The sequence below is a fragment of the Neodiprion fabricii genome, chromosome 7 (assembly GCF_021155785.1).
Source record: "Neodiprion fabricii isolate iyNeoFabr1 chromosome 7, iyNeoFabr1.1, whole genome shotgun sequence".
Lineage (NCBI taxonomy): Eukaryota > Metazoa > Arthropoda > Insecta > Hymenoptera > Diprionidae > Neodiprion > Neodiprion fabricii.
Genome location: NC_060245.1, coordinates 7,842,887 through 7,866,034, shown reverse-complemented (window position 1 = coordinate 7,866,034; position 23,148 = coordinate 7,842,887). Strand labels below are relative to the sequence as shown.

Sequence of the window (23,148 nt, the reverse complement as noted above, 5' to 3'; positions counted from 1 at the left end):
GAATATCATGCCGCCTTGATTAAGTTTGCTCTGACATAGTTAGAAGAACTCATAATTCTCGATTTTAATCTGTAAGGCGTGTGTATCGTTACCAAAGAATTTCAACTCTTGCGTAAAGAATGAATTCTACAAAGGAAAAAATAATTTCAAATACAGCGTGGCTAAAATCACAAGAGCGTACGCGCCAAAAAATGGTATTCTATAACAAACGGGGTAACAACATGATGGTAACATAAAAAATCGCGTGGAAATTGAAGACTTACAGGCCCTTTTGGTTTTAATTAGTTATGCCATAGTTTAGTACACAAAGTATAGTGTACAGATACGTCCTTTTGTTGTTCAAATTAAGAAAGGGTGTAAAACGGCGCATACGCTCTTTTGCTTTTAGTCACGCGATATGTTTCACTTGAATCCTGAAGAAAACAGACTGTTTTTATTTTAAAATGTTTCCCAATAGCACTCAATTTATGTCATTTTTAATTTTCTGAATATTTGGTAAAATTGTCCCCGCCAAATCACTGAAAACAACCGGAATTCCCGTTTCAAATGATGAAAATGAAAATGGTGCGTATTAGTGTAGGTTGCGTGGAGGGCACAATTACTGTGGAGACGAACGGACTTCGATCCATTAATTAGTATTGTTACATACTCGTTATTCAACACTGTACAGATTAAATATTACATGTTATCTTCTCTATACATAAAGGAACAAGTACGATCAACGCACAGCCCAAACCCCTTGATCTAGAAACTTGAAATTTAGGATGCATATTCCCCTCGGAACGTAAGCACCCACTAAGAAGTGATTTTTAGAAATCGAACCCTAAGGGGGTGAAAAGTGGTTAAACGTGATTTTTACGGATTCGACGATATCTCCGCACACAGATGAGACATCGACTTGGTTTTTGATTCAAACAGTTTATAATATAAATACCTAAAAAGTACTTTCAGCGTTTTTAGAAATTTAGACAATAACGGGTTGAAAAGCGCTTCATCGTGATTTCAACGGGGGGTGGAAACCCGTTAAACGCGATTGTTACGGATTCGTCGATATCTCCACAACCCTTTGTATTCGTCATAAATGATGATTACATAAATAAAATAACCTGAAGCGCGCAGGGGCGAAGCCCCTAGTATCAAATATCAACAATGAGCAAATGAATATAAGCAACGAAATTGTGGAATCAAGAACGCACTGACTTTAATTTTCTTCTTATTCCATATAACAACGTCAGCGGTATTTGAACAATATAAAACCCTGTGATACGAAAATAATGTTCATTGATATAAAAATAAATGCTTTATTTAATCCTAGAACTTCTAATCTTTTTCATCTTACGCTCTAAACGAAGTCCAGAAAACTTTTCTACAACAACGCACTGCGCTTATATATCCTATTTCACGTGTCAAGAGAAATCAAAAAACGAAAGCAATAACAAATAATTTGTGGTAACAGTAATAACTATAAATAAAATTTAATTTTACACATCCAACACGGACTGCTGTCTCCGGAACTCAGCTTATTAATGCTCTGGCATTCGTATAGGTGGTACAAATTTCCGGTTTATTTTTAAGGAGGATCGATTCACTGGAATAGGCGACAAGTCAGGCGGCTCTCCGTACCATTGAAGCTTCTCCAATCGCTTCTGAATTGAATATTTTGCTGGTGTGGTGTTTCCCCCAGGGTTCAGAGCTCCTTGAGGAGTCCTTGGACTCATTCCTGGTCCATATCTCTGGTAAAGAACAACTGCGGGAGAAGACTCCTGATTCGATGTGTTGACTGAACCTGGAGATCGAGTGACGCTAGGCTTTTGCTCATTTTTTTTTGCGATGTCAATGGCGCACTGCGATATGTAACCTAGTGGATCCTTGAAAATATCAATCAAGTTCAGTATTTGGATTAAAAAGTCTTCGATGGGTAAGATAGTTATCGTCTAATTCACTATCAGATGAAGAACTGAACAGTTGGACAACTTTGAGGATAAGAAAAGTCTGTGCAATTAACATGTCAAGATTACCGTGATCTGATTATTAACGACGTCAAAAGCCGAGTGAAGATAAGCTTGACGCGGATATCTTGTGAAAGTTGAGTGCTCCGTCGCGTATGCTACAGGGATCGCCCACGGCGTACTTCGACGCCACTGAAGATTGGTGCAAGCCACTGTCGACCCAATGGGAAGGATATCCGAGCAACCATGAGCTTTGATTCCATCCCAGAAAAGTATTGACAAATATGCAGAACTTGAGCAGTCAGCGTTTGGGCATGCTAAGTTCATAGCTTCGAAGTTCTTCATGCCCTGCAAAAAACGGGCCAGAGATTTGTCTCATAACCATATTTCCTGGTCACGAGTAGTTTTATTTCATTTTCTTCACCTCAAAAGTTAGGAAAATCGTTGTAATTTCACAAAAAATTTGATTTTGTGTTCAGAAGAGTGATATTTTGAATCCTAATCAGACATAACTATAACTAAATTCAACCGGCTTCCAGCAATCGTTTCAATAGATTAAGAAAAAAATTTTCAACCGTTAGAAAGATTCATTTTCGACAACTTTACACAAAATCATCCATCTTAGATTGACAGTAAGAGTAGAGTTTTTTTTTCATCTGTCTGACGATTATAGACTTAATCGCTTTATTATATTAACATAATATTTATATGCTGATGACGATAACAGAGTTGAAGCAAAATATAAGAACTTTTTAGCGTTTCTCTACACCAAAGCATTAAGGAAATACCATTTGAAGCCCAAGCTCTAAAAAACATTTCTAGTCATTGACTAATGTTATCATCCTGTTATTCGTTCATTCATATACTCATCATATTCGTTTATCACATCACAAAATGAACATTCGATAGAAAAAACGTACATCTTGCAATATCGATACAATAAACAGTTTCGGTGAGTTTCAAAAACAGAGTAGATATCTGCTAAAAAGTGAAACACTTGCAAAATACGATCTTTTCTGCGTTCACTCCTTTCTAAAGTCAAGTAAATGTACGCAAGTAGCCAATCTAAGGTTTCAGAACGAAAGAGATTCTTAAGCTAATTCAATTTAGTTGAGCAGACATGAAAACTCACATGAGGCGCTGGGCCTAAGGATATGATTATTCCCACTGTGTCAAACTCGCCGAACGGTGGACTAAATCCAGCGACACCTACTTCAGATATAGGGGTTAAATATCTTTGATGACAAGTAGAAGCGCCAGAGCCTTCAAACTTGATAACAGATTGGCGACCAACTGTCAGCTGAAGTTCACCGAACCTGTAGAATATTATATAATGCAGCTAAAAAACTGTCTTTAATATACGATGTAAATAAAGGTCTTTGATAAGATAAATAAAAATCTATGAACAGATATTACAAGATTCATTCATCGACTTAGCTTTTTAGAAGCAGTGGTGATCTAATTTGATAAGGAGCTAACGTAACACAAAAATGTATGCTTTTCGAAAAAACTGTGAGTGAACCTTTTTCCAGATGTTTGCACATTGTGGATAGACACCCGATTTCCTTCCTTTAAAACATCACTTGTATCGTCGCTGGGTGCCCAGATTGTAAGAAGAGCTGTGTTTTCACCCTCCGTTACACGCACCTTCAGAATTTGAGTTACTTTACGTGGTGGAGGAAGATTCCTTGTCAACATAGATTCCAGGTGATCGTGGAAAGCCTTTTGAGACATTTCGCAAGGACCGTGATAACTTTGCGATTTCTGACTAGATAGGTCGCTCTGCAATTCAAAATAATACGTAAACGTATGATATTTATATACATAAACTTTTTAGAATTAGTTATTAAATGATTAATTTTTGGAATCAATTAGTACTTCAATGGATTCGCAGCACCAGAGTTCGGTCTGGGAATCTGAGGAGGAAGTCCTTGACTGTTTCCGATTCCTGGCTTCAAATTCAGTTCGTGCTTGTGCGCAGATCGTCTCTACTTGCGCCTGACGTTCATTTTCATAGGCCATTGCTGCCTTGTCTTCGCACTTCTTATTTCTGAATACTGCACCAAAACGATAAAGTACAATGATCTTGTTGCAATTTCATAAGTGAAAAAGAATTGTACAAAATTTCAGAAACGTAAAACGTGGTAATTGTAAATCTTACTCGATTGGCCGTTTGAACTCTTTTCAAAGTACTGGATCGGATAAACGCGGGTGACAATCACATCCAATCTTCCAATCAGACCACCATTTACAAGTATAGCTGATAGTCCTGTTGAAATTGATCCCACGTGTTTACAGTACCCAAGTTTAGTGTCCCATCTTACTCTTCTGGTGGAGTTGGAATGAATTTTTAAGCATACATCAGCTGGCATCTAATGTGATGTTTTACATATTTAGAATATAGTTAGACAGGCAAATAGTCTAATCAGGATCAACGAAGGTTTGTTCATGAAAAGCGTACCTCTAACGGGGAACATCCTTGTTCGGAGTTCAACAATTCTGCTCTGCACGTAACAAGCTTTGTACCTTCGCGCACTTTGCCAAAAGCTATTAAACGCGACATGGCTGCGTCAATACTTGCAGTTATAGAATACCATCCGTCGGTTAATTCCACTCTCCATTGTGACGTCGATATGGTTCTTAGTTCCATCTTTTCCAAGCCTTCATCATTTTCGATCTGGAAAAAACATTTACTTCACAGTTGATCATCAGAGAACAATCAGAAACGGTTTCGTAGTTGTAATTCAGAAAATTTAAAGTATTCATCTACTTGGGGTTCAAATTGTGACGTTATCTTACCTTAGTAATGGTAGCTACACACAGAATCATACGTCTACATGCAGGATCATCTTTTTCTATGATTCTCCTCAAAGCCGGACGCTCAGACTTGTCAATTTCTCGATCGTATCTATACTTCAGCTGCTCCATAACATGATCAGGTGTCAACATCCTGTTTCGTAGTATTCGTTAAAGAACATTCTAGATTACAAGCTACCTCAGATGTTTTATGTACCGATATACGGATGAAATTCACAATAAAGTAGATATATTACCTTGAAAAAGATAGATCTCCAAATTTCATTCTATCCATGGACGCTAATTTCCATACAATCCATCGATAGTGATTCTCTACCCATTTGTGGGGTACTAAAGAGGGATCCACTCCGGGACTTGCTATAAATGCTTGCTCAAACTCGTCAACACCAGCGTAACCATTTTCATCAAAAATCAACAAGCCACCATCGACCATCACTATTCCATAAACATCTGTACATATTTTATCTTTGCTGAAACATTTGAGCAGAACACAAAAGACTTAAGACACTTATGTTCAAGGCGTATATTCATTACAGAATTTCTTTCCACTACTGAGAGGATATGTGCAAGTAGACAACTGAAAAAGTGATTAAGTTTTAGAAATATAAAACTCAACAAACAATTACTCTATTATTATTATAATCAATTCAAAATAAAAAGAAGCACTATTATTGACAATAATGTCAACCATATTGCTTGGTGAGCTGTCCTGGCGTATCCATAATACCTCAAAAACGACTGAAACGATTTGCCTCAAATTTTGGACAGTATTCTTGGATAGTTTATCCTCTCTGCCATGCTTCCGACTTCTTTTATTACAACATTTTTTTTTGTTAATTAGACACATAAACATATACTGCTCGAAAATGGAGTTTGAAATCTAAACTATCCATTTTGTCAAGAAGAAGAGAAAAAAATTCCGGATTGTGGCAGACAGGATAAACTGTCAAAGAATGCTGGATAATCGGTTGAAGTAGTTGAGCTGTTTTTGAGATACAGCTCCGTATGGCTCCGTGAGCTCCGTAAATCATGTCATCGTGTGAAATGGTCAGCGTTATTGTCACTAACAATACTACCTGTCCATTGAGTCAAATTTGGAAAACAGAAAACCTAAATGAAGCTTGATCTACATACCAAACAAATCCCGATCGAACTGAATAATTGGTTGTCGAGATACAAATTTCCAAAATTCACCCACTTTTTTAGCAGTCTGCGTACGAGTAGAAACGTAGACGAATACTTTTGTATGTGCATAAACTCCCTTGAAACTACCACACGGCATCATATAAACTCATGTTAAATCTCACCTGTAAAAATCGGCGCATTTGAATCTATATCGAACTGCAGTGGCCGCAGTAACTTCCATGATATCAAGTCCGACAGCTAGATCTGCGAGCTGTAAGAATGATATAAGACTAGAAAAAACTCTATGCAATAAAGTTATGGTTGTATAGTTGAGATGCAAGAAGAAATTTAGAGCAACTTAGGGGAGATCATTACCTCATCAGAAGTTCGCGGTACAAGTGAAGCTCCGTTAGTGAGTTCTCGCAACGATAATCGGGGCTTCGTTTTCTGTGTTTTGCGAAGAAACAAACTTCCTGCGATTGGCTTCGACTTGAATTTTTTCTTGGCACGAATTTTTTTTTCCTTAAATAAGAGTTTGAAGACAGATAAGGACTGAATTTGCTATTAATCACCGTATGTATCAATATTTTTTTATCGGATGCTTATTCTGAATACCTGTGCCAGTGTTGCTGCTAAACGATTTTCCAAAATATTAGAGATTACGTCTTGTTCAATCTCAACACTGGATACTGGATTGGGTGGATTATCAACCTGATTATTGAAAACTGGAACATTTTTCTCAGTTACTTCATATTCTGCAAACATCGAACTTGAAGCAGTCTCGATAACTGGACTAATGTTCCTACGCAACTGTTCAGATGAACCAGAAGTCGAGGTCGTGATACCACTAGATTGTTGAAAGCACTGACTATCAATTTGCTCTTCCAAACCTTGTAAAGAAACATTCCAATATTTTAAGTTATTTTAGCAGACCGGTAAAATAAATTCTTTGTACTACAAACTCACCATTCACACTGCTCTTATCATCCTTGGTGACTTCAAGATTCACTAAATCTTTTTTCAACGAACTTTTGCTTTTCCGCTTATGTTTTTTCCGTGAACGCGAACGGAATCTGTCACCTATAATCGGACTACATGGTATTTCCTGAACGTCGCAATCTTCGTTGAGAATAACTGACGGTCTTACAGATGTTTCTTCGTTTTCAATTAGAGGTGGACTGCACGTGATTGCCGCGGCCCATAATAACGTTTCCTGGCAATTTGCTTCATCTGCAAGTAAGGCTTTTGTGCTTGCAGTTATTTCTTCGGTAACAGTGGGCATCCTTCGATCGTTTTCGACAACATCGAATATTGTATCATGACCATTTAATTTTCTTGAAAATTGAGGAGCACTAGCATTCTGAGGATTCATTGGCCAAGACTTCTGCGGTTCAAGCTTAGGGATCATAAGTCTGTCATTTACGGGAAATATGTCAGATTTCGCGTGCGTTCGAACTGTATTATTTTTTTTTCGTTCATACTTCAACATATGACAAGCATAATTTTTGTTGCTATTGACCGGTATTCCAAGACTTTGATTCTCTTCTGAGTGATGTTCCATGTTTTCCATCTCCTCACCTGTATCACAATCCCTTTCAGCAAATAATTTGCGTGCTTGTATATCGGAATTAAGACCCACCTTTTCAGACTTTTGATAAAGTAGCGCACCCTCAGATGTATCATCAGATGTAATATTTTCCGATAATAATTGGATCCCAGGCGTTGTGAATACGGAAATATTATTACTATTACAAACTTCAACAGCTGAACTGTTACGCTTTCTTGAATCATTGTGTTGTGGACTATTTTCTTGCTTATCGACAACGGGTTTCTTAACTTTCATTGTTACACTCTCATCGATTTTTGTCCAGTCACTGTTGTCTGTTGAATATTCACGTGTATCTTTATTGCGAGCTTGAAGATTCAGTTGAGAAAATTCGAAGCTATTCTGTTCTTCAGACATCATCAAAATTTTTGCTTTAGTCAATGCCTGATCTGATATCTTTATTGGTTTGCCACTGCCAGTTGAGAATCCAGCAGTTGTATACTTATTGTCAGGTTTATATTTTGAAAACTCAGAATCGCCAGTATTGTGTTCTTCAGATTCCATCCTGATATCAACTTTTGACAACATCTGATCCGATGTTTTTGGCAGTTTTTTACTGTCAGTTGGAAGCCTCGCTATTGAATTTTCTTTATCAAGTATATGATTAAATGAATCAGAATCACAACCATCTACTGTTTGCGTCCATAGTATTTTAGCATTAGACAGTGCTTTTTCTGAAATAGGTATTGCTTTACCACTCGCTGTGTTAAATCCTGTAGAATTATGCGAAATTTTATTGCTGATTGCATAATTGTTGGCGGTCCAATTTTCTGCATTACTAGATCTTCCAAAGTCCTTTACTACTTTTGTATTAGAAGTAACATCGGTCAAAACGTTTTTAGAAATATTGCCCAGATTTAATTTGTCTGATTCAGATTTTGAAGTTGATCGACTTACTTGTGATTCATTTTCCAACAGTACCAGCTGCCTGGAATGATTTTCAGTAACTGAATAAGACTTCTGGGAAATTGTACCAGATAACTCCAGCGACTGCCTAGAATATTTATCACTCGACAGATTTCCTGCTTTTGTCGTGGATGATTGTTTAATTTCAACATGTCCACCACTTCCAGTATCACAATTGAGGGAATGCGTAACTGTGATTTCTGTCTTTTGGGCATCGCAGTAACTCTTAATGCCAGAGTTATTTTTTTTCACGTTTTCAAAGTCTTTCAGCTTCGTTTTTGGTTCCTCATGCAGTGGCAATTGATGCTTTAAACTTTCGTCCTGGTACATTAATAATTTAGCTTTTTTCATAGCGATTTCACTGACTAGTAAAGGCTTTCCAGAAGCCGTTGTAAATCCAAAGTTGGAACCGACTTCAGACATTCCATAGGAATCAGTATCACAATATTCTCTCTGTCGCTTCAAGCCTCGAGACGTAGAAACTTTACATGAGCCAATTTGTGGCATGTTCACTGTTTCGATTGCTTTCCTATGACAACCAATCTCTTCAAACGAATGGACAGTCTTTGCCAAGTTATCTTTGCTGGTATTAATCACTGATTTATTAGCTGTAATACCAGTTGCTGAACTGGCGGAACTCCGAGGAATATTAGCATTGACTGTCACTTTATTCGTTACATGATTTCGCGATATCTCATCCAACAACATACCATCACAACCGCTTTGATCTTGCATGGCGATCTCCTTGTATAACTCTGTCGCTCTCCTAATCTTGTCCTCACTTATACTTATTGGCTTACCACTGGCCGTAGAGAATCCCGGCGAACTGTACGACTGTAACAAAGTTCTGCTATCCCTTTTAACGTTTTCCAAAGCTGCCGGAACGCACAATCGATCATTACTTTCAATACTGCTCTTACTTATATTGGATTGTTTAACAACTGTAGAACCGGATGGCCAAATTTTCGATTGATTTTCTCCGTTCCTAATTTCTTCGTTTCGATCCGGTTGCTCCATAGCTGCTTCTGATTCTTTTTGCATATTCTTCAATGTGCCTTGAGGCATATTTGTTACGTTGTTCAAGTCGCTTGTTGACGCAGACTTCGTTTCATTTGATGGGTAAAACCATGGACTAAATTCATCAATGTCTATCAAAGGTTCTTCTGTGTGAGTCAACGGCAATGAAAATACATCACTGTGGTTACCATCAGCTTCTGAGGACACAGCAGACAATTTCTTAGGAATTTCCTTGTCGATGACAATTTCACCATTTTTGAGTGAGCTAGCTAAGTCATTTGCTTTGTCAGCTGGTACCTCAGAATAGTTAATTGAATTATCCAATGACTGAGGTAAATTTTGATTCTTCATTTCTTCTTCTTCCAGTAAGCACATTTCTGTGAATGATATTAATCCCCAATCTTTTTTCAAGTCATGTTTTTTGGGTGAAGCCGTCGCTGATATTTTAGCACTTTCTAAAGCTTCAGCTGCTCTGGTAAAAACATGAATTGGAATATCAACAGGTTCGAATTTACTGACCTGCTGTTTCTTTTTCTTCAACTCTTTTATCAGCTTGACACGTGCCGTCATAGACTTTTTACGTGAAAGACTTATATTTGTTGAGTCAGATTTGTCATTACATGAATTGAATTCTGTCGAATCTAGGAGCACCTTGTCATTGACGAAATTAAATACAGAAGTTTTAGCACTTCCTATTAGAGGTTTTCTACTTCCCAATATATCATTGCGATTAATTTTTTCAGAGTCTTTGCAATTCTGCAATCCAGTCATCGATGAATTTTCTTTGTAGAAATTTTCCGAGCTTCTATTCATGACCAAAGGAGAATTCGAAATATCATTAGTAATGAACTGATTTTCTAGATCCGAGGTAATAGTTTTGTGAAAAAGGAATCTACTATCAACACCTTCATTTGAACGATTAGTTTCTACATCTTCTTCCTCACTATGTATTTGCGAAATATTGCTATTGTGAAGTGAACGATTATCAACAATAACAAAAGTACTATTAGTAATGTCGTTGAAATCACTTCGCACCGAAGTAACACCACCGTAATCATGATCTATTGGTTTCATTGCGATATTATCAACAGATGTGTGGGTGTTAGTAGCATTTCTCAAGATGGTCTTTGGAATAGTAGTCTCAAGTGACTTCAGTATGCGACGCTTGGGTCGATGCCTTTTGTTTGTAGTGTGTAAAACTGGAGAAGAGGACAGGCTTTCATCTTCAACTTTAGCAGTAAAACAACCATTTGGTGTCGTTACATGAGATGTGACGTTGTTTGATACCATCAAATCATACCCCTTGTTTCCAACCTGAAAATGAGAATCGTGAGCCACACAGTAAGTCAAGAAATTTATCTGATTGCAAGGATGATGAGATCATTTTTTGTGAGAATACGCCGAATACTGGATACATCATTATTAATTATCTTACATATTCGCATGACTTTGGCTGCACGTTTACTTGATTCTGGTGTAACTCTACTGTTTTTGCTTGAGGTGTTTCAAGGTCGCTAGTCCAGGACTCGTTTACTGTTGAAATAAATGGTACAAGACTTGATGGTATACTTGGAACAGTTGCGTGAGTTGGACTCCTGCTGAAAAGTGAAAGACACATTCTTAATTGCAATTATTACGTTTACACAGAGAATTGTACTGTAAGTTTAACAATTTCAGGGTAGTTACTTATTGATACTATGATATACTACGATGTATTATCAATTATTATACTTATTTTCAAAATTTTTCAACTTTTCAAACTTTTCCAAGTTTGTAACAGCCCTGAATTTTCTATAAATGGTTAATCATTTACCTCTCTTCTTTCCGTATCCTTGAAGTTTGTGTCGGGGTTGCAAATAAATCTAGAGGAGACTTAAGTCCGATGATTTGAGACACGTCCAAATTGACACACGGAGAATTTCCTGCTGATGCATCGTCTGAAAATGTGGTTGCCCATAGAAGCTTTCAATTATTTATTTATTTATTTAGTTATTTATTTATTTATTGCAAAACAGGTAACCTTTTGCATTGATAAAAAAGAGAAATGAATCTTGGAAAAAATGTTTCATCTATATAATGGCAGGCCTGTAATAGTGCTCGTGAATCTTGCAAGCAATTCTCGCATACCTTAGATTTGTGTTTGATATGTTTTGGTGATTTAATAATAATTTTTATAGCTCAACTTTGATTGGAAAATCACAAATTTTTGATAAAAATGATCGATGCTGTGTTTTCAATATTCTGAAGTCCAGTAAGAAACTTTAATTCTATACATTTCTGCATAGATCCATAATTTCAGCTAACATTTAATGTTTTTATCGACTAACATTATTTTATTATTGGCACAGAAATGTATACCTAGTGTCGAAAGTCTGAGAAATTTCATGATGATTAATTGACATAAATATTTGGCATGGATCAATCCATGGTACAAACATTTAAGAATTCTAATCGTTGCAGTTGTTACTTCCTTCGATTGTTGATGAAACTTTATTGTCAATGACAATAAGTGCAACAAATTGGAGATAAGTAAAGTTTAGAACTTTGATCATGGAACTGACAATTTCTATTTTAAAAAAGGAAGTTTTGAAAAAGTTTCTTTCACTCTGCTGGATAGCAAAATTTAGATAAATGTTTGACAGAACACAGCAATTAAACAGCAGTTTTTCGGAAATGAATGATTTATGAAATTCTCAAAGACCGAAGACTTTTTCTCAACTTACCGATCCCAAAGGATTCACAGCTTTCGAACGGAAAGGTAGGAAAGAAAGTGTGTCAGAATTTAGAAAGAACACTTTGTACTGACTAAATTCACAATGAATTTCCTCAGTTAATTAATCCGAGTATACACCACAAATATAATTCGAAGGTGGAAACGAAATACAATTGTGTGAATGAAGCTTGAACAAGACGAAAACAAAGGATCCAAAGTAGTCACAGAAAAATTCTTACCATTGAACAAGTCTTGCGAACTTTCATCACAGGTTTGAGACTCAATGTCAACCGCATTCGTTCTTTTGTTTGTATTGCTTGTGTTATTTGCGTCATTATCTTTCATCTCAATGTCACACTGATCCATTTCTAATACTCAAATCGGTCGTAATTCATACAGTCCAGTCTATACGTAAATACGCAACACACTTCAAGCCGAGATAAACGGCGCGCATCGCACATGCTTTGCGAAGTGAGAGCACCAAGAGCAGAGAGAAACCTAGAGCACCAGCATTAGCAAACCAATTAAGGTCACGCAGTACTCCTACTCTTACCGACCGAGCAAACTCAACCTTATATTTTGTTGCATAAGTAAAGAAATGAGCGAGAATGGTTCCAATTTCGAAAGTGAATCTCTTTCTTTTTAATAGTCCAATTTAGGGAACTTACTCATGCCTTTAAGATCATCAAAAAAATGTCTCGTTTTTTGACAAGCATTACCATTTTTGCACCTATCGCATTTCTCGGACGCTAGAGTCCATGGACGAGAGAATTTTTTGATTCTCTTTTGCAGGACTATTTCCATACAATATTGAGGTTAGTATACGAAAATAAGGATTAACAATAATTTCGTGCGTAAAGGACGCTGAGCTGGGCTTTCCTTAGTTGGCGTAGTTACCGCAGTATAAAGTGGCATCGCAGTAACTTCTGACCATTCTATGGGGCAGAGATGTAGAAAATGTATTTGGCTTGTGTGACTTCAATGTTAATTCTACATACATTTAAGTGAATAGGAGGGAGACAATAATCAAACAGCGCTCGGCTCAAAAGTTGGTCCGATTTTTGGGGCAAGGTAAGATGAATTGTCAAGGCGCGATTTAAGTGCCTCTTGCGGTGTAAGTCCGTATAGCGCTCTCCCCGCTGCCCCCTATGATCTTGCGATTCGCGCTTTGCCACCCTTTCGTCGGATTTAATGTCGGTTGAGATTGGAAAAGCAATTAATCGGTTATCACTGGTTTTCACTCGATTCAAATGCGTATTTTACGAATTTACAGAGTATGCTTATAGTACGGAGGCTTATTCGCTGTGAGCCGCTGCTTGGAGGGGAGCTGCGAAACGATCGCAGCGCGCGGGGTGGCGAGTAGTGAGTTGAGCCAGCGTGTGTTGTGATAGCATTTTGTATGAGAAACAATAGACGGTATGTGGAATTACACTTGTTGTGTTGTTAACTGCAAAAATAACGGTAAAACTAGTGATTGTATATTTTACAAGTTTCCAACTGCATCACATAAAATAGTTCAAAGGCAAAAATGGATTGCTGCTGTGAAAAGAAAAAAGTAAGTAACATAACTTTACTTTCGATGCCTTAGTTTTCTATATTTTTAAAATCAAGCCAACTATATCAATAGGTGAACTGTTATGCTATCTGCATGAAACAATATATAAATACATAAGTATTATTGTTTTTTACTGTCCTGATGGTTCAAAGTGGAGTCCAAAAACTCATCATTTAATATGTAATGCTAATTTCATTGGCAAGAAAAAATCAGATGATCCTGCGAGTCCAAGCTACGCGCCAACTCTATTCCCTCCAGTTTATCATGCAAAGCAAGTAAATGAAAGAGCTGTTTCGAGCAGGTAAATGTATGAGAAGTAAAAAAATAATTATAAAATTGAATAATATATACATCGATATTTATATAGTAACCTATGTATCTATTGATTATAGGTACAATCGACTCATGAACCGAAGAAAGACTCTTCACAAGCGTAACATCGGAGTGAATTGTGATACTGGAAATCAAGTTAATAACGACCCCAACAATGTTGTCAATAATAGTGGACGTGAACCTATGGATATAAGCAGTGCCGAAGTAATTTTAAAAAGTGATCAAGAGTGTCAAGTAGATTTTGTAAGTTCTGCTGGTATCGAACAAACAAAAGCATTCACTTGTAACAGATATATTTACATGACTAACTACTGCGATGCTGAAGTTCAAACTGAAATACCGGAAATTGCCACTCTCAAAACTATTGTGAATAGGAAAAAAAATGAAAGATGAAGAGGTACAATGCGGTACATCGTTAACAGATAGAGTAGATAAGTCGGTTGGTTTTAACGAGGCTGCAGTTGAACAAAATAGAAAACAGCGTAGTTTCTGTCGTTTTCCATCTATTAAGACCGATGAAGATTTATTAGATATTGCTGGAGTGAACTTCCAGAACTTTAATTTTTTATTATCTAAAACTGAAAACCCATCGGAAAGATCTACAATAACAAGAGAACAGAGGCTTTTAATTTTTTTAGTGAAAATAAAAACTGGACTGACATTTTCAGCCATAGCAATTTTCTTTGGTTTACATCGGTCAACTATCTCCAAGATATTCTTTTCAACTTTACAATATTTGAATTCGTCAACTGCAAATTTAGTGTTTTGGCCAAGTAGAGCTGCCGTACAGAAAACTATGCCGGAATGTTTTAAACCTCAGTACTCTAATACTCGGGTTATCATAGACTGCACTGAATTCAAGATAGATGTTCCGTCAAGTGTTGACGACCGTATTTACTGTTACTTTCATTATAAGAAAGGTTTTACAGCAAAAGTACTAATTGGAATCACACCATCTGGGTTCATCTGTTTCAAATCGAAAGTTGCTGGCGGTAGAAAAGGTGATTCCCAATTAACCAATCAACTATTGAATCGAATTTGGTAGATTCATTGGAAGATGGTGATGTGGTTTTAGCAGATAAAGGTTTTCCTGAAATCAGATCTATCATTGATGCAAGTGGTAAACGAGTATTACTTATTATGCCGCCATTTTTGGAAAAAAAATCAGAATTTTCGAAAGAAGAAACAGATCTGACTTACAACATCGCAAGAGTTCGAATTCATGTAGAAAGAATTATGCAACGACTTAAAACATATCAAATTTTGTATAAAATTCCAGAACATTTGTTCTTTTGCATCGGTAATATTATTCATGTTATCTTCGGCTTAGTAAATTTACAGCCACCAATTTTTTCTAATAAAACAAAAACTATCAAGTAGAATAATAAAAACCTTTATTCGTAAAAGGTAGTGGTTTTCATTGTGTATTTATTAATATTATATTGCTACATACTACTGGAGTTTCAACTCGTTATCATTTTCAACTTTTTACTTCACTGTTACAGTGGAAATATCACTTATTTGATAATATTTTGCTGATTTGGATATTTATCAGTATGCCTCTAATGTAAATTAACACGCCGGCTATTTAGCTTTTGAAACCGCTAGGTGGCGGCACGAGCAAGGCTCACAGCGAATAGGTTACGATCACCGCCCTTCTTTTTTTACAATTTGTAACGGAAATTTCACTTATTTTCGTAAGAGGCGCTTAAATCGCAATCAGACAATTCTTGCGTTACCCCAAAACTGGGGACAAGTTCTTAGTAGGTGCTTTCACTGATGGTGCTTTCCATTTACTGACTCAAGTCGACTTGTGTCGCTATTTCTGGTGTATTCCTTTGCCCAGATTGGCCGGTTACACCAGAAATAGCGACACAAGTCGATTTGAGTCAGTAAATGGAAAGCACCCACTAATGCCTGGTCGACACATAGACTTTAAGTGGGGGTCTTAAAGTCAGTATGTCAAGTCTGTTTGGGATAAAGTGTGTACTCAGCTACACACAATACTTTAATGACAAAAATTTATTTCGAGTTGGTAAGCCTGCAACTGTGTTGGCTCAACGAATTTAAAACAAGAACTGTGTAGCAATTGAAAGTTATTAGAAAGCCTTGTTAGCCATCGAACGGAGTAACGAGAAGAACATAAGAATTGTCAGTTAGTGTTTATAACCTCAGTAACACAATATCTGAAGCAATATAATGCAATGTTCTCCGTAATTTTATTCATTAATTAATAATCACCTATCTATCTTTTATTTTCTATTTTTTGAATAGCTTATAATCAACACACCTCTCATCTGTAATTTGAAACGCATTTTGTTTGTTGCAAACCCTGATGATACTTCGACATGGATTATATTTTCATATCAATAATTGTTCAAGTAATAAATATGTACCAAACTTGGTTACGACAAAATGTCGACCGAAGAAAAGAACAAAGCACAAAGAACAAAGAACGGGTTCAAACCACGCGAGATTTCAATATATCTGTCATGTCGGTACGGTTGACACCAGCCCCCTGACACTCACCACTGCTTGTATACTAAAAAATTGTACGCGTCTTGTCCCCGTTTTTTAGTTCCTCTACGTGGCGCTAGTAGTAGACTTCTTACATGCTCGCTGCCCTCGCTGACCGCGCGCAAGCTCGTCAGGTAACTACTAGCGCCACTAGTGGTAGAAATTGGCGGCAGAATTGAGGGACATTTTGCGAACCACTTTTAGCACCGTTTGCCAGGGGGCTGGTTGGCACTACTTCTCGATGAAAATTGAGCTTAAGTGGGATTCAGAAAATCTTTAAGTGGGAGGCGCTTAAAGTTCATATAAACTCGGCTACACATCAGCTTTAATGGAGCACTTTAAGACCCCACTTAAAGCGTATGTGTAGACCAGGGATAATATAGAGATCAGTGGGCATAACTGTGACATCTACCACGGAGTAATGAAAATCTTATTTTATCATCCGAGCGGTATTGAATGTTAATTTTATCGACCCGTAACTGCACCAAAATGTATACTATTCTTTTGCCCGTATGCCTCGACCCTTCTTATCGAGTATAGTGCTTGAGATTTTTAGACAACAAATAATGACAGTCGGTACAGGTTGGCTGTGCTGAAATTGCAGAATGCATTCGGACCCGCTGTTCACATAAGAAGTAGCTATTCGATGTTTTCGACACGCAAGTCCGACTAGCAGGTTTTCCAATCCATGACTGAAGAGCGAAATCGCAGATGTACTGATTGTAGCTCGGTGCCATGGAGACTGTACTCTAGTCTCCATGCTCGGTGTAATGTGGGTGTCGTGAAATAAGTTAGGTTATGAAAATCAACGGCGGCAGAAGCTATTGATGTGCACTACATGTGATTCGGGTACAAAATAAGTGAAAATACATTATACGGTGGTAAAAAGACGTGAGTACTGAGTTCTCCCAACATATCGCGCGAAATGGCAGGTAAAGTGATCGATGCAAAGACGTGGACACAGTTGGAGTTGAGAGGACTCCTCGAAGACGAGGATTCACACGTCTATTTCGAACGATCTAAAAAACACATGGGACTCCATCCGTTCCATCTTAGTAATTTGAACACTGCGCTGAAGGAAATTTTGGGCTCTACGTTAAACTCCTACGATGCAAAGTAAGCCACATCGAATAGTTAAATAATTGAAGTATCATGAATTCATTCCTAGAGTGTAAATTTTATATCTAAGGGTTTAGTCCAGCTTTTAGCGTGTAAAACAAGATTAATATGTAACTATCGATATATTTCAATAGATATTGACAATGAATGTTTTCTCATTTGTTTCAGATTAAATGGAATTATTCTGTCTTACAAGAATCCAAAAATATTAAATAAAGTGGCAACAATCCTGAACGACGCATGCTTCATTCACGTTGATATTGAAGCTGACTTCTACATCTTCAGACCCAACATTGGAGATGAATTAAAAGGTACCTCTAGCCGATACATCAAAAAATACGGAAAGTTGTTGTTTTTTGAAATTGAAGAAAATCAATGAGTTCTCAGGTTCTGAGTAACCAATATATTAAAATTTCTTTTGCTAATAACACTTGACAAGGGAAAATATCTCTGAAAGCTAATAAAATTAAGTTCTGAACAAACTTAATAATCGTGCAGCTGTGGAGAAAAATCATGTCCGAACACTTGACTATTTTCATGATTTTGCATCGTTAGTTTGCATCATGAATTGAGCAACACATTTTCAAAAAATATCGCCGTAAGTGGCTGGGTTTAATTTTCTTACTCATGTAATCAGTCCTGCAAAATTAATTTCTGAATCATAAATGTGAGTAGCAAATGATATGCTTTGACTTATTTTTTTCCTATTTTGTACCAAAGTATGTGATTGGCGTATAAATAATTTTTTTTAGGCATTGTCAATAAAAAGAGCCAAGATCATGTCGGCATATTACTGAATAAAGTGTTCAATGTGTCTATACCAAGACCAGACGAAGATGAAAATTGGCCAGGTTTTTATACCCAGATAGGACAAGAAGTTAGATTTACCATAACGTATTTGGAACTCAAAGGCAGATTGCCATATATTAGAGGTTCTATGGATGCTGAGTAAGTAACAGTTTCGTGTCTGCTATGATAGCGAATGATTGCTTGAATAGAATTGAAATAGATTGACATAAATTCACTTTATTTGTCACAGGAATTATTTGCGGAATTGTAAGCCATTGGACGATACCTTTGAGGCTGTCGACGAAGATGATGAACCTGTAGCCAAGCCAAATGCAATAAAATTTTCATACAGTGACGAAGAGGGTGAAGAAGATTCTAATGAATTTGTTGTCGATCGTAAAAGCAGAGTAAATAAAGTTATTCACACGAGGGATGATAGTGATATTGACGAAAAATTATTGCCCAGAAAGCTGAAAGAGTTGGAAAATGATGACAGCGAGGATGAAATTCACGTGAAGAAGATGGAGAAACACAAGGCTAAAACTAATATTTCATTCCCAGAAATTAAGCTTGATTTGTACGGGGAGGATCCGATCAATGAGGACAGAGATATTGACGACGAATTGTATCCAAAATCCAAAATATTGAAGAAAGAAACTAACAGAGATGAAGTTCCTACGAAAAAGAAAAAGAGGAATAAAGTTAAGATGGAAGAAACTTCTGCAGAACTGGAGAAAAGTGTAAGGCATATTTCAGAAAACAGTGATGTGGTTGAAGAAACTTTGCCTCCAAAATCTAAGAAATTGAAAAGAGAACATATCGATGATAAAACTTGTGTAAAAAAAAGTTTGAAAACTAAAGCCGAAGTTGAAGTAACATATTGCGATATTGAGTCAGATATGTATGAGCGAAATGCTTATCAGATGAAAACTGAATCAGGCAACGAGCAAAGTACGAAAATGCACAAAATAAAAGCTGAAGTCTTATCATCTGAAGCAGAGTCTGATGTAAATAAAACAAAGCAAAGTGAACTGCCAAATGAAAGAAGAAAAAAAAAACATAAAGTGAAACTTGAAGTTTTTGCATTGGAAAATGAATCCGATATAAGCATGCCGAACGGAAATATAAGAATAGAGAATGATTTTAGCGAGAACAAGAGTAAGAAGAAACATAAAATCAAAACCGAAGCAATATCGTTAGAAACTTGAAGCTACAGCTTAAGGGGGCGCCCTGATTGATTTCGATATTGTATGTATCTCTAATTATCTAATTACTGAAATCCGCGTACCTTGAACGCGAAAACTGGGCTTAACAGCCCCATTCTATACACAACTCTGAACAAAAATACTCCAATGCATTTTATTTGGTTCTGAAATAAAAATATGGCACGAATTCCACAAATTTACTATTTCGATTTTGTAGAATCCGAGTCATTTCTTTATTTCTGCGTCGAATGAAAATATGTTGGCGTGTTTTTATATCACAATTGTGTATAGAATAGCACTTTTCCGCATTTAATGTACGCGGACTTCGATATTTAGAGATATATACGACAACGTCGAAATCGACCAGGGCGCCCCTTAATTATTTACACAAATTTCGGATGTGAGATGAATAAATCAGGAACACGCAATATGTAGCCAAATAATACGTGCAGTATAGAATTACATATGATGAATTTTCACGCAGTTTTAAGTACCCCGACGAGAAACAGAGTTTTATTTGCAAAGCGTAAGATCTGGAAGAATTACAAACAATCGCACGTGCACGGTTTTTATTTTCTGTACGCTCAGAACCTGGTTACAGTAATTCTTTGCCTTTGCCTAATGTATATATACGTGAAAATTATTTAATAAAAAAGATTAAACGATAATTAAACAGATATATTACACCTTTTCAAGTGTATTTATATTCATATTTTATACTATACTTCCTAATTCGTGTGATACGAAACCCTTAATCAAGTTTTCACACTTTGTGAAAACGACTTGTGAAATCTTATATAGAATATAGTGAACTGTTGTATCATGCCGAAAATTGTAAATTATCATGCTTATCTTTAAGTGACTAATATTGTATCATAATCGTGAAAATGACTGTACTTACTGAATGATATCAGCCAAACCTACAGAATTTAGTACAAAATTTATTTTAATAATCTGAATGAAATTCGTAAACTGCATTCATTTCACAACCTTATACTTGGTTAGCGAAGCTAAAGAAATTGTGAATCATAAGTTTTCGACAAAAGGATGATGTCGGAAATAGATTATCCATGTATACAAGTAATAGTTAAAACTCGTACTGATTTGAAGATTGTGTAAAGATTTTCAAAAAATTCTATTACCGGAAAGACGTACAACTTGCAAATCTATAGCAAAAAATTAAATCGGTATTTCGTACATGTAAATACCCGGATGGAACGATATTTTTGGTAAAAAATTTGAAGATCTTGACAAACTCTCATGTATGAATTGTAACGTGGCGTTTTAGAACAAGCCGTCACAAGGGCACGCAAGTAAAGGAAACTCGCGTTAAACGTGTCCTTTGCGGGATATTTCAAGCGAACTCGATACAAGTTAGACAGTAAACTACTAGTTATAACTTATTCCTTGTAAACTCGATGTTAATTATCTTTTGGATGAATCGCGTGATGCCAATATCTTTGTCAATAATGGTCCACGACTCCGATTTGCACTAATTGCAAGCCGTTGTGTAACTGCATCATTTCCTTGATCAATTAATTCCGTATCCTTGAGCGACTTCTTAACTACCAAATAAGTCTCTCATACATCTGAATTTCTCTGATTTTCTCGCAGTTCTCTCTTAGACTGCTTATGTAATTTCTATAGTATTTTGAGCTATCTTTTATCTTTCCTTTCTTTTCATTTTTTTATTTTTGTGAATTTCCTGTACCAGTAGTGCTTGTATTATATTTTATTTCCTGTACCGCCTATTATTTTTTATTTGCGATTGTGCATGAATTTTTATCGTAAATCGAGTTCCTAATTGGAGTACGAGTTGAAATACGTCGGAACGTAGATTAAGCCGCCGAATACTACCGTATCTTTTTCTATTTTCTTCTAGCGATTATGTATCATTACCTGATTCTCTGTAATGTCTCACCCAATTCTTCGCAATACCGTATCTTTGTGTCATCTGTAATTTTGCTATAATAAGATGTGTTCTGCATATTTTCTAAAATATCGTAATCTCACGTAGTATCTCGTAATTTCTTGTAATTTTTATGCAAAAATTTCTCTGTGAATTGTTTCCTGAATTTTTAAGTATCGTAATTCATGAGTTCGACTGTCTATTGAAAATCCTCTCGTAAATTGGCTTCCGCAATGTACTTTGTTTGATAATCTCTCCTCGAAGTTGCCGATTTTTGTGAATTGTTAATTAACTTCAATCTCTCTTGTCACTTTGTCAATTACCATCTACCGCAAATTTTGTCTATTTCTTTTGTCACTACAGCTCCGAGCTATCGTCAAGTTCGACAACTATCGATCTCTAGTGTGGTTCGTACTCTCTCATTTCCAATCAAGAGACTAATAATTACTGTACATTCTTGGAAAAGTTGGTAAAATCACGTCGCCCAGTGACGTGTAATTTTGAGTAGATTATTTTTATTACATCGCTTATACCGATCGACCTATATGTCGAATTTTCCCTGCCAGTTGTCATCTTTTGTTAAGAGCTATGTATCGTTTCACTTTATACTTTCAATAATAACGCGAGCCAATATTGTCCGAGCTATTAATTGTTGTTCACTTGTTGAATAAAACCTAGTGAATTATTGTTAACTCTTGTAAACTTTACTTAACTGACTTGAAACTTTTAAATTCAATCAACAATATTCGACTAATTGACCTGTTAATTTCCTTTGACTGGAGCTTATTTATTTATTTATCGCTAGCTGCCTTTAACTACCGCCACGCTACCAGTTCGCGTTAATTAAGTACTTTAGCCTAGCCAACCCCGTACAATGAATTCCTTGATTATTATCCTATCGTGCCGTTCCTTTTTGGCTAAAATTTGACGCTGAAGCGTCTGATACCCAAAGAGTATCATTTTCTATTATTTAATTAAATTCAGGCTAGTTAGGGAATTGCGCGAAAGTGTCAACGGTAAGTGCTCAACTGAGGGTAACAGCAATTTAACGTTACAACATCGAGGGATATTTTTCGACAAAAATTCATCCAAAAAAGTTGAATGTACATTTGTCGAAATAACAATAACTCACCTCTGTACTTATTCTTTCATTACACACATAATGAGTCATAGGAATAGTTATCATCATTCGAAAGCAACTTAGACAACACACATATTGCAAAGTTGTCTTTCAGACAAAGCAAAAAGTTATCATAAAAGTGCCTTCCCTAGGACGATTCGAAGATATGGATTTTGATTTGTCGAAAAGACGTATTTAAAACGCTTCGAAGCCTAATTTTCTTCACGTGCTTTCTCACCGTTGGATTGATCTGCATCTCGAATACAATCATCGAGCTGTGTATGAGGCATGAGCTCGATGATTCAAACAGATCGCGCGCTGTCCATACAGAAGTCCAACAAACCTACCTTTGGCCGTCTCGATCTCAATCTGAATTTTCCTGGGTAACAAAATATTGCTTCAGCATTTTACTGCCCATAAAAATCCAGACTCAGCGCGTCGTTCGTAGTCGGTATTTTTTTATTTGAT

General features: G+C 36.4%; 3 protein-coding genes across 4 annotated transcripts; 2 read left to right on the top strand and 1 right to left on the bottom strand.

Annotated features, from left to right (window-relative positions):
- Positions 1-411: 411 nt before the first annotated feature.
- On the bottom strand, positions 412-12,603 carry LOC124186376 (breast cancer type 2 susceptibility protein homolog). Of its 2 annotated transcripts, none has more exons than XM_046578019.1 (16): positions 12,373-12,603; positions 11,234-11,357; positions 10,856-11,018; positions 6,858-10,734; positions 6,507-6,781; positions 6,267-6,413; positions 6,074-6,162; positions 5,003-5,236; positions 4,749-4,899; positions 4,411-4,626; positions 4,111-4,321; positions 3,828-4,006; positions 3,472-3,731; positions 3,082-3,265; positions 2,019-2,297; positions 412-1,868 (listed from the first exon to the last, which is right to left on the bottom strand). In XM_046578019.1, exons 1-16 carry the CDS (start codon positions 12,497-12,499, stop codon positions 1,524-1,526), a joined length of 6,861 nt encoding a protein of 2,286 aa, XP_046433975.1. In that variant the 5' UTR covers positions 12,500-12,603; the 3' UTR covers positions 412-1,523. The 2 variants fall into 2 exon arrangements, with proteins under 2 accessions (XP_046433975.1, XP_046433976.1); XM_046578020.1 differs by having other exon boundaries at positions 10,856-11,015.
- An 851-nt stretch (positions 12,604-13,454) lies between these two features.
- Positions 13,455-15,066, top strand: LOC124186617. The gene is made up of 4 exons (XM_046578456.1): positions 13,455-13,688; positions 13,892-13,989; positions 14,081-14,284; positions 14,646-15,066. Exons 1-4 carry the CDS (start codon positions 13,662-13,664, stop codon positions 15,064-15,066), a joined length of 750 nt encoding a protein of 249 aa, XP_046434412.1. The 5' UTR covers positions 13,455-13,661.
- Positions 15,067-17,122: 2,056 nt separating this feature from the next.
- On the top strand, positions 17,123-20,610 carry LOC124186352 (DNA-directed RNA polymerase I subunit RPA43). The gene is made up of 4 exons (XM_046577978.1): positions 17,123-17,654; positions 17,826-17,968; positions 18,410-18,605; positions 18,697-20,610. The coding sequence occupies exons 1-4, from the start codon at positions 17,464-17,466 to the stop codon at positions 19,652-19,654; spliced, it is 1,488 nt and encodes a 495-aa protein (XP_046433934.1). The 5' UTR covers positions 17,123-17,463; the 3' UTR covers positions 19,655-20,610.
- The last annotated feature ends 2,538 nt before the right edge of the window (positions 20,611-23,148 follow it).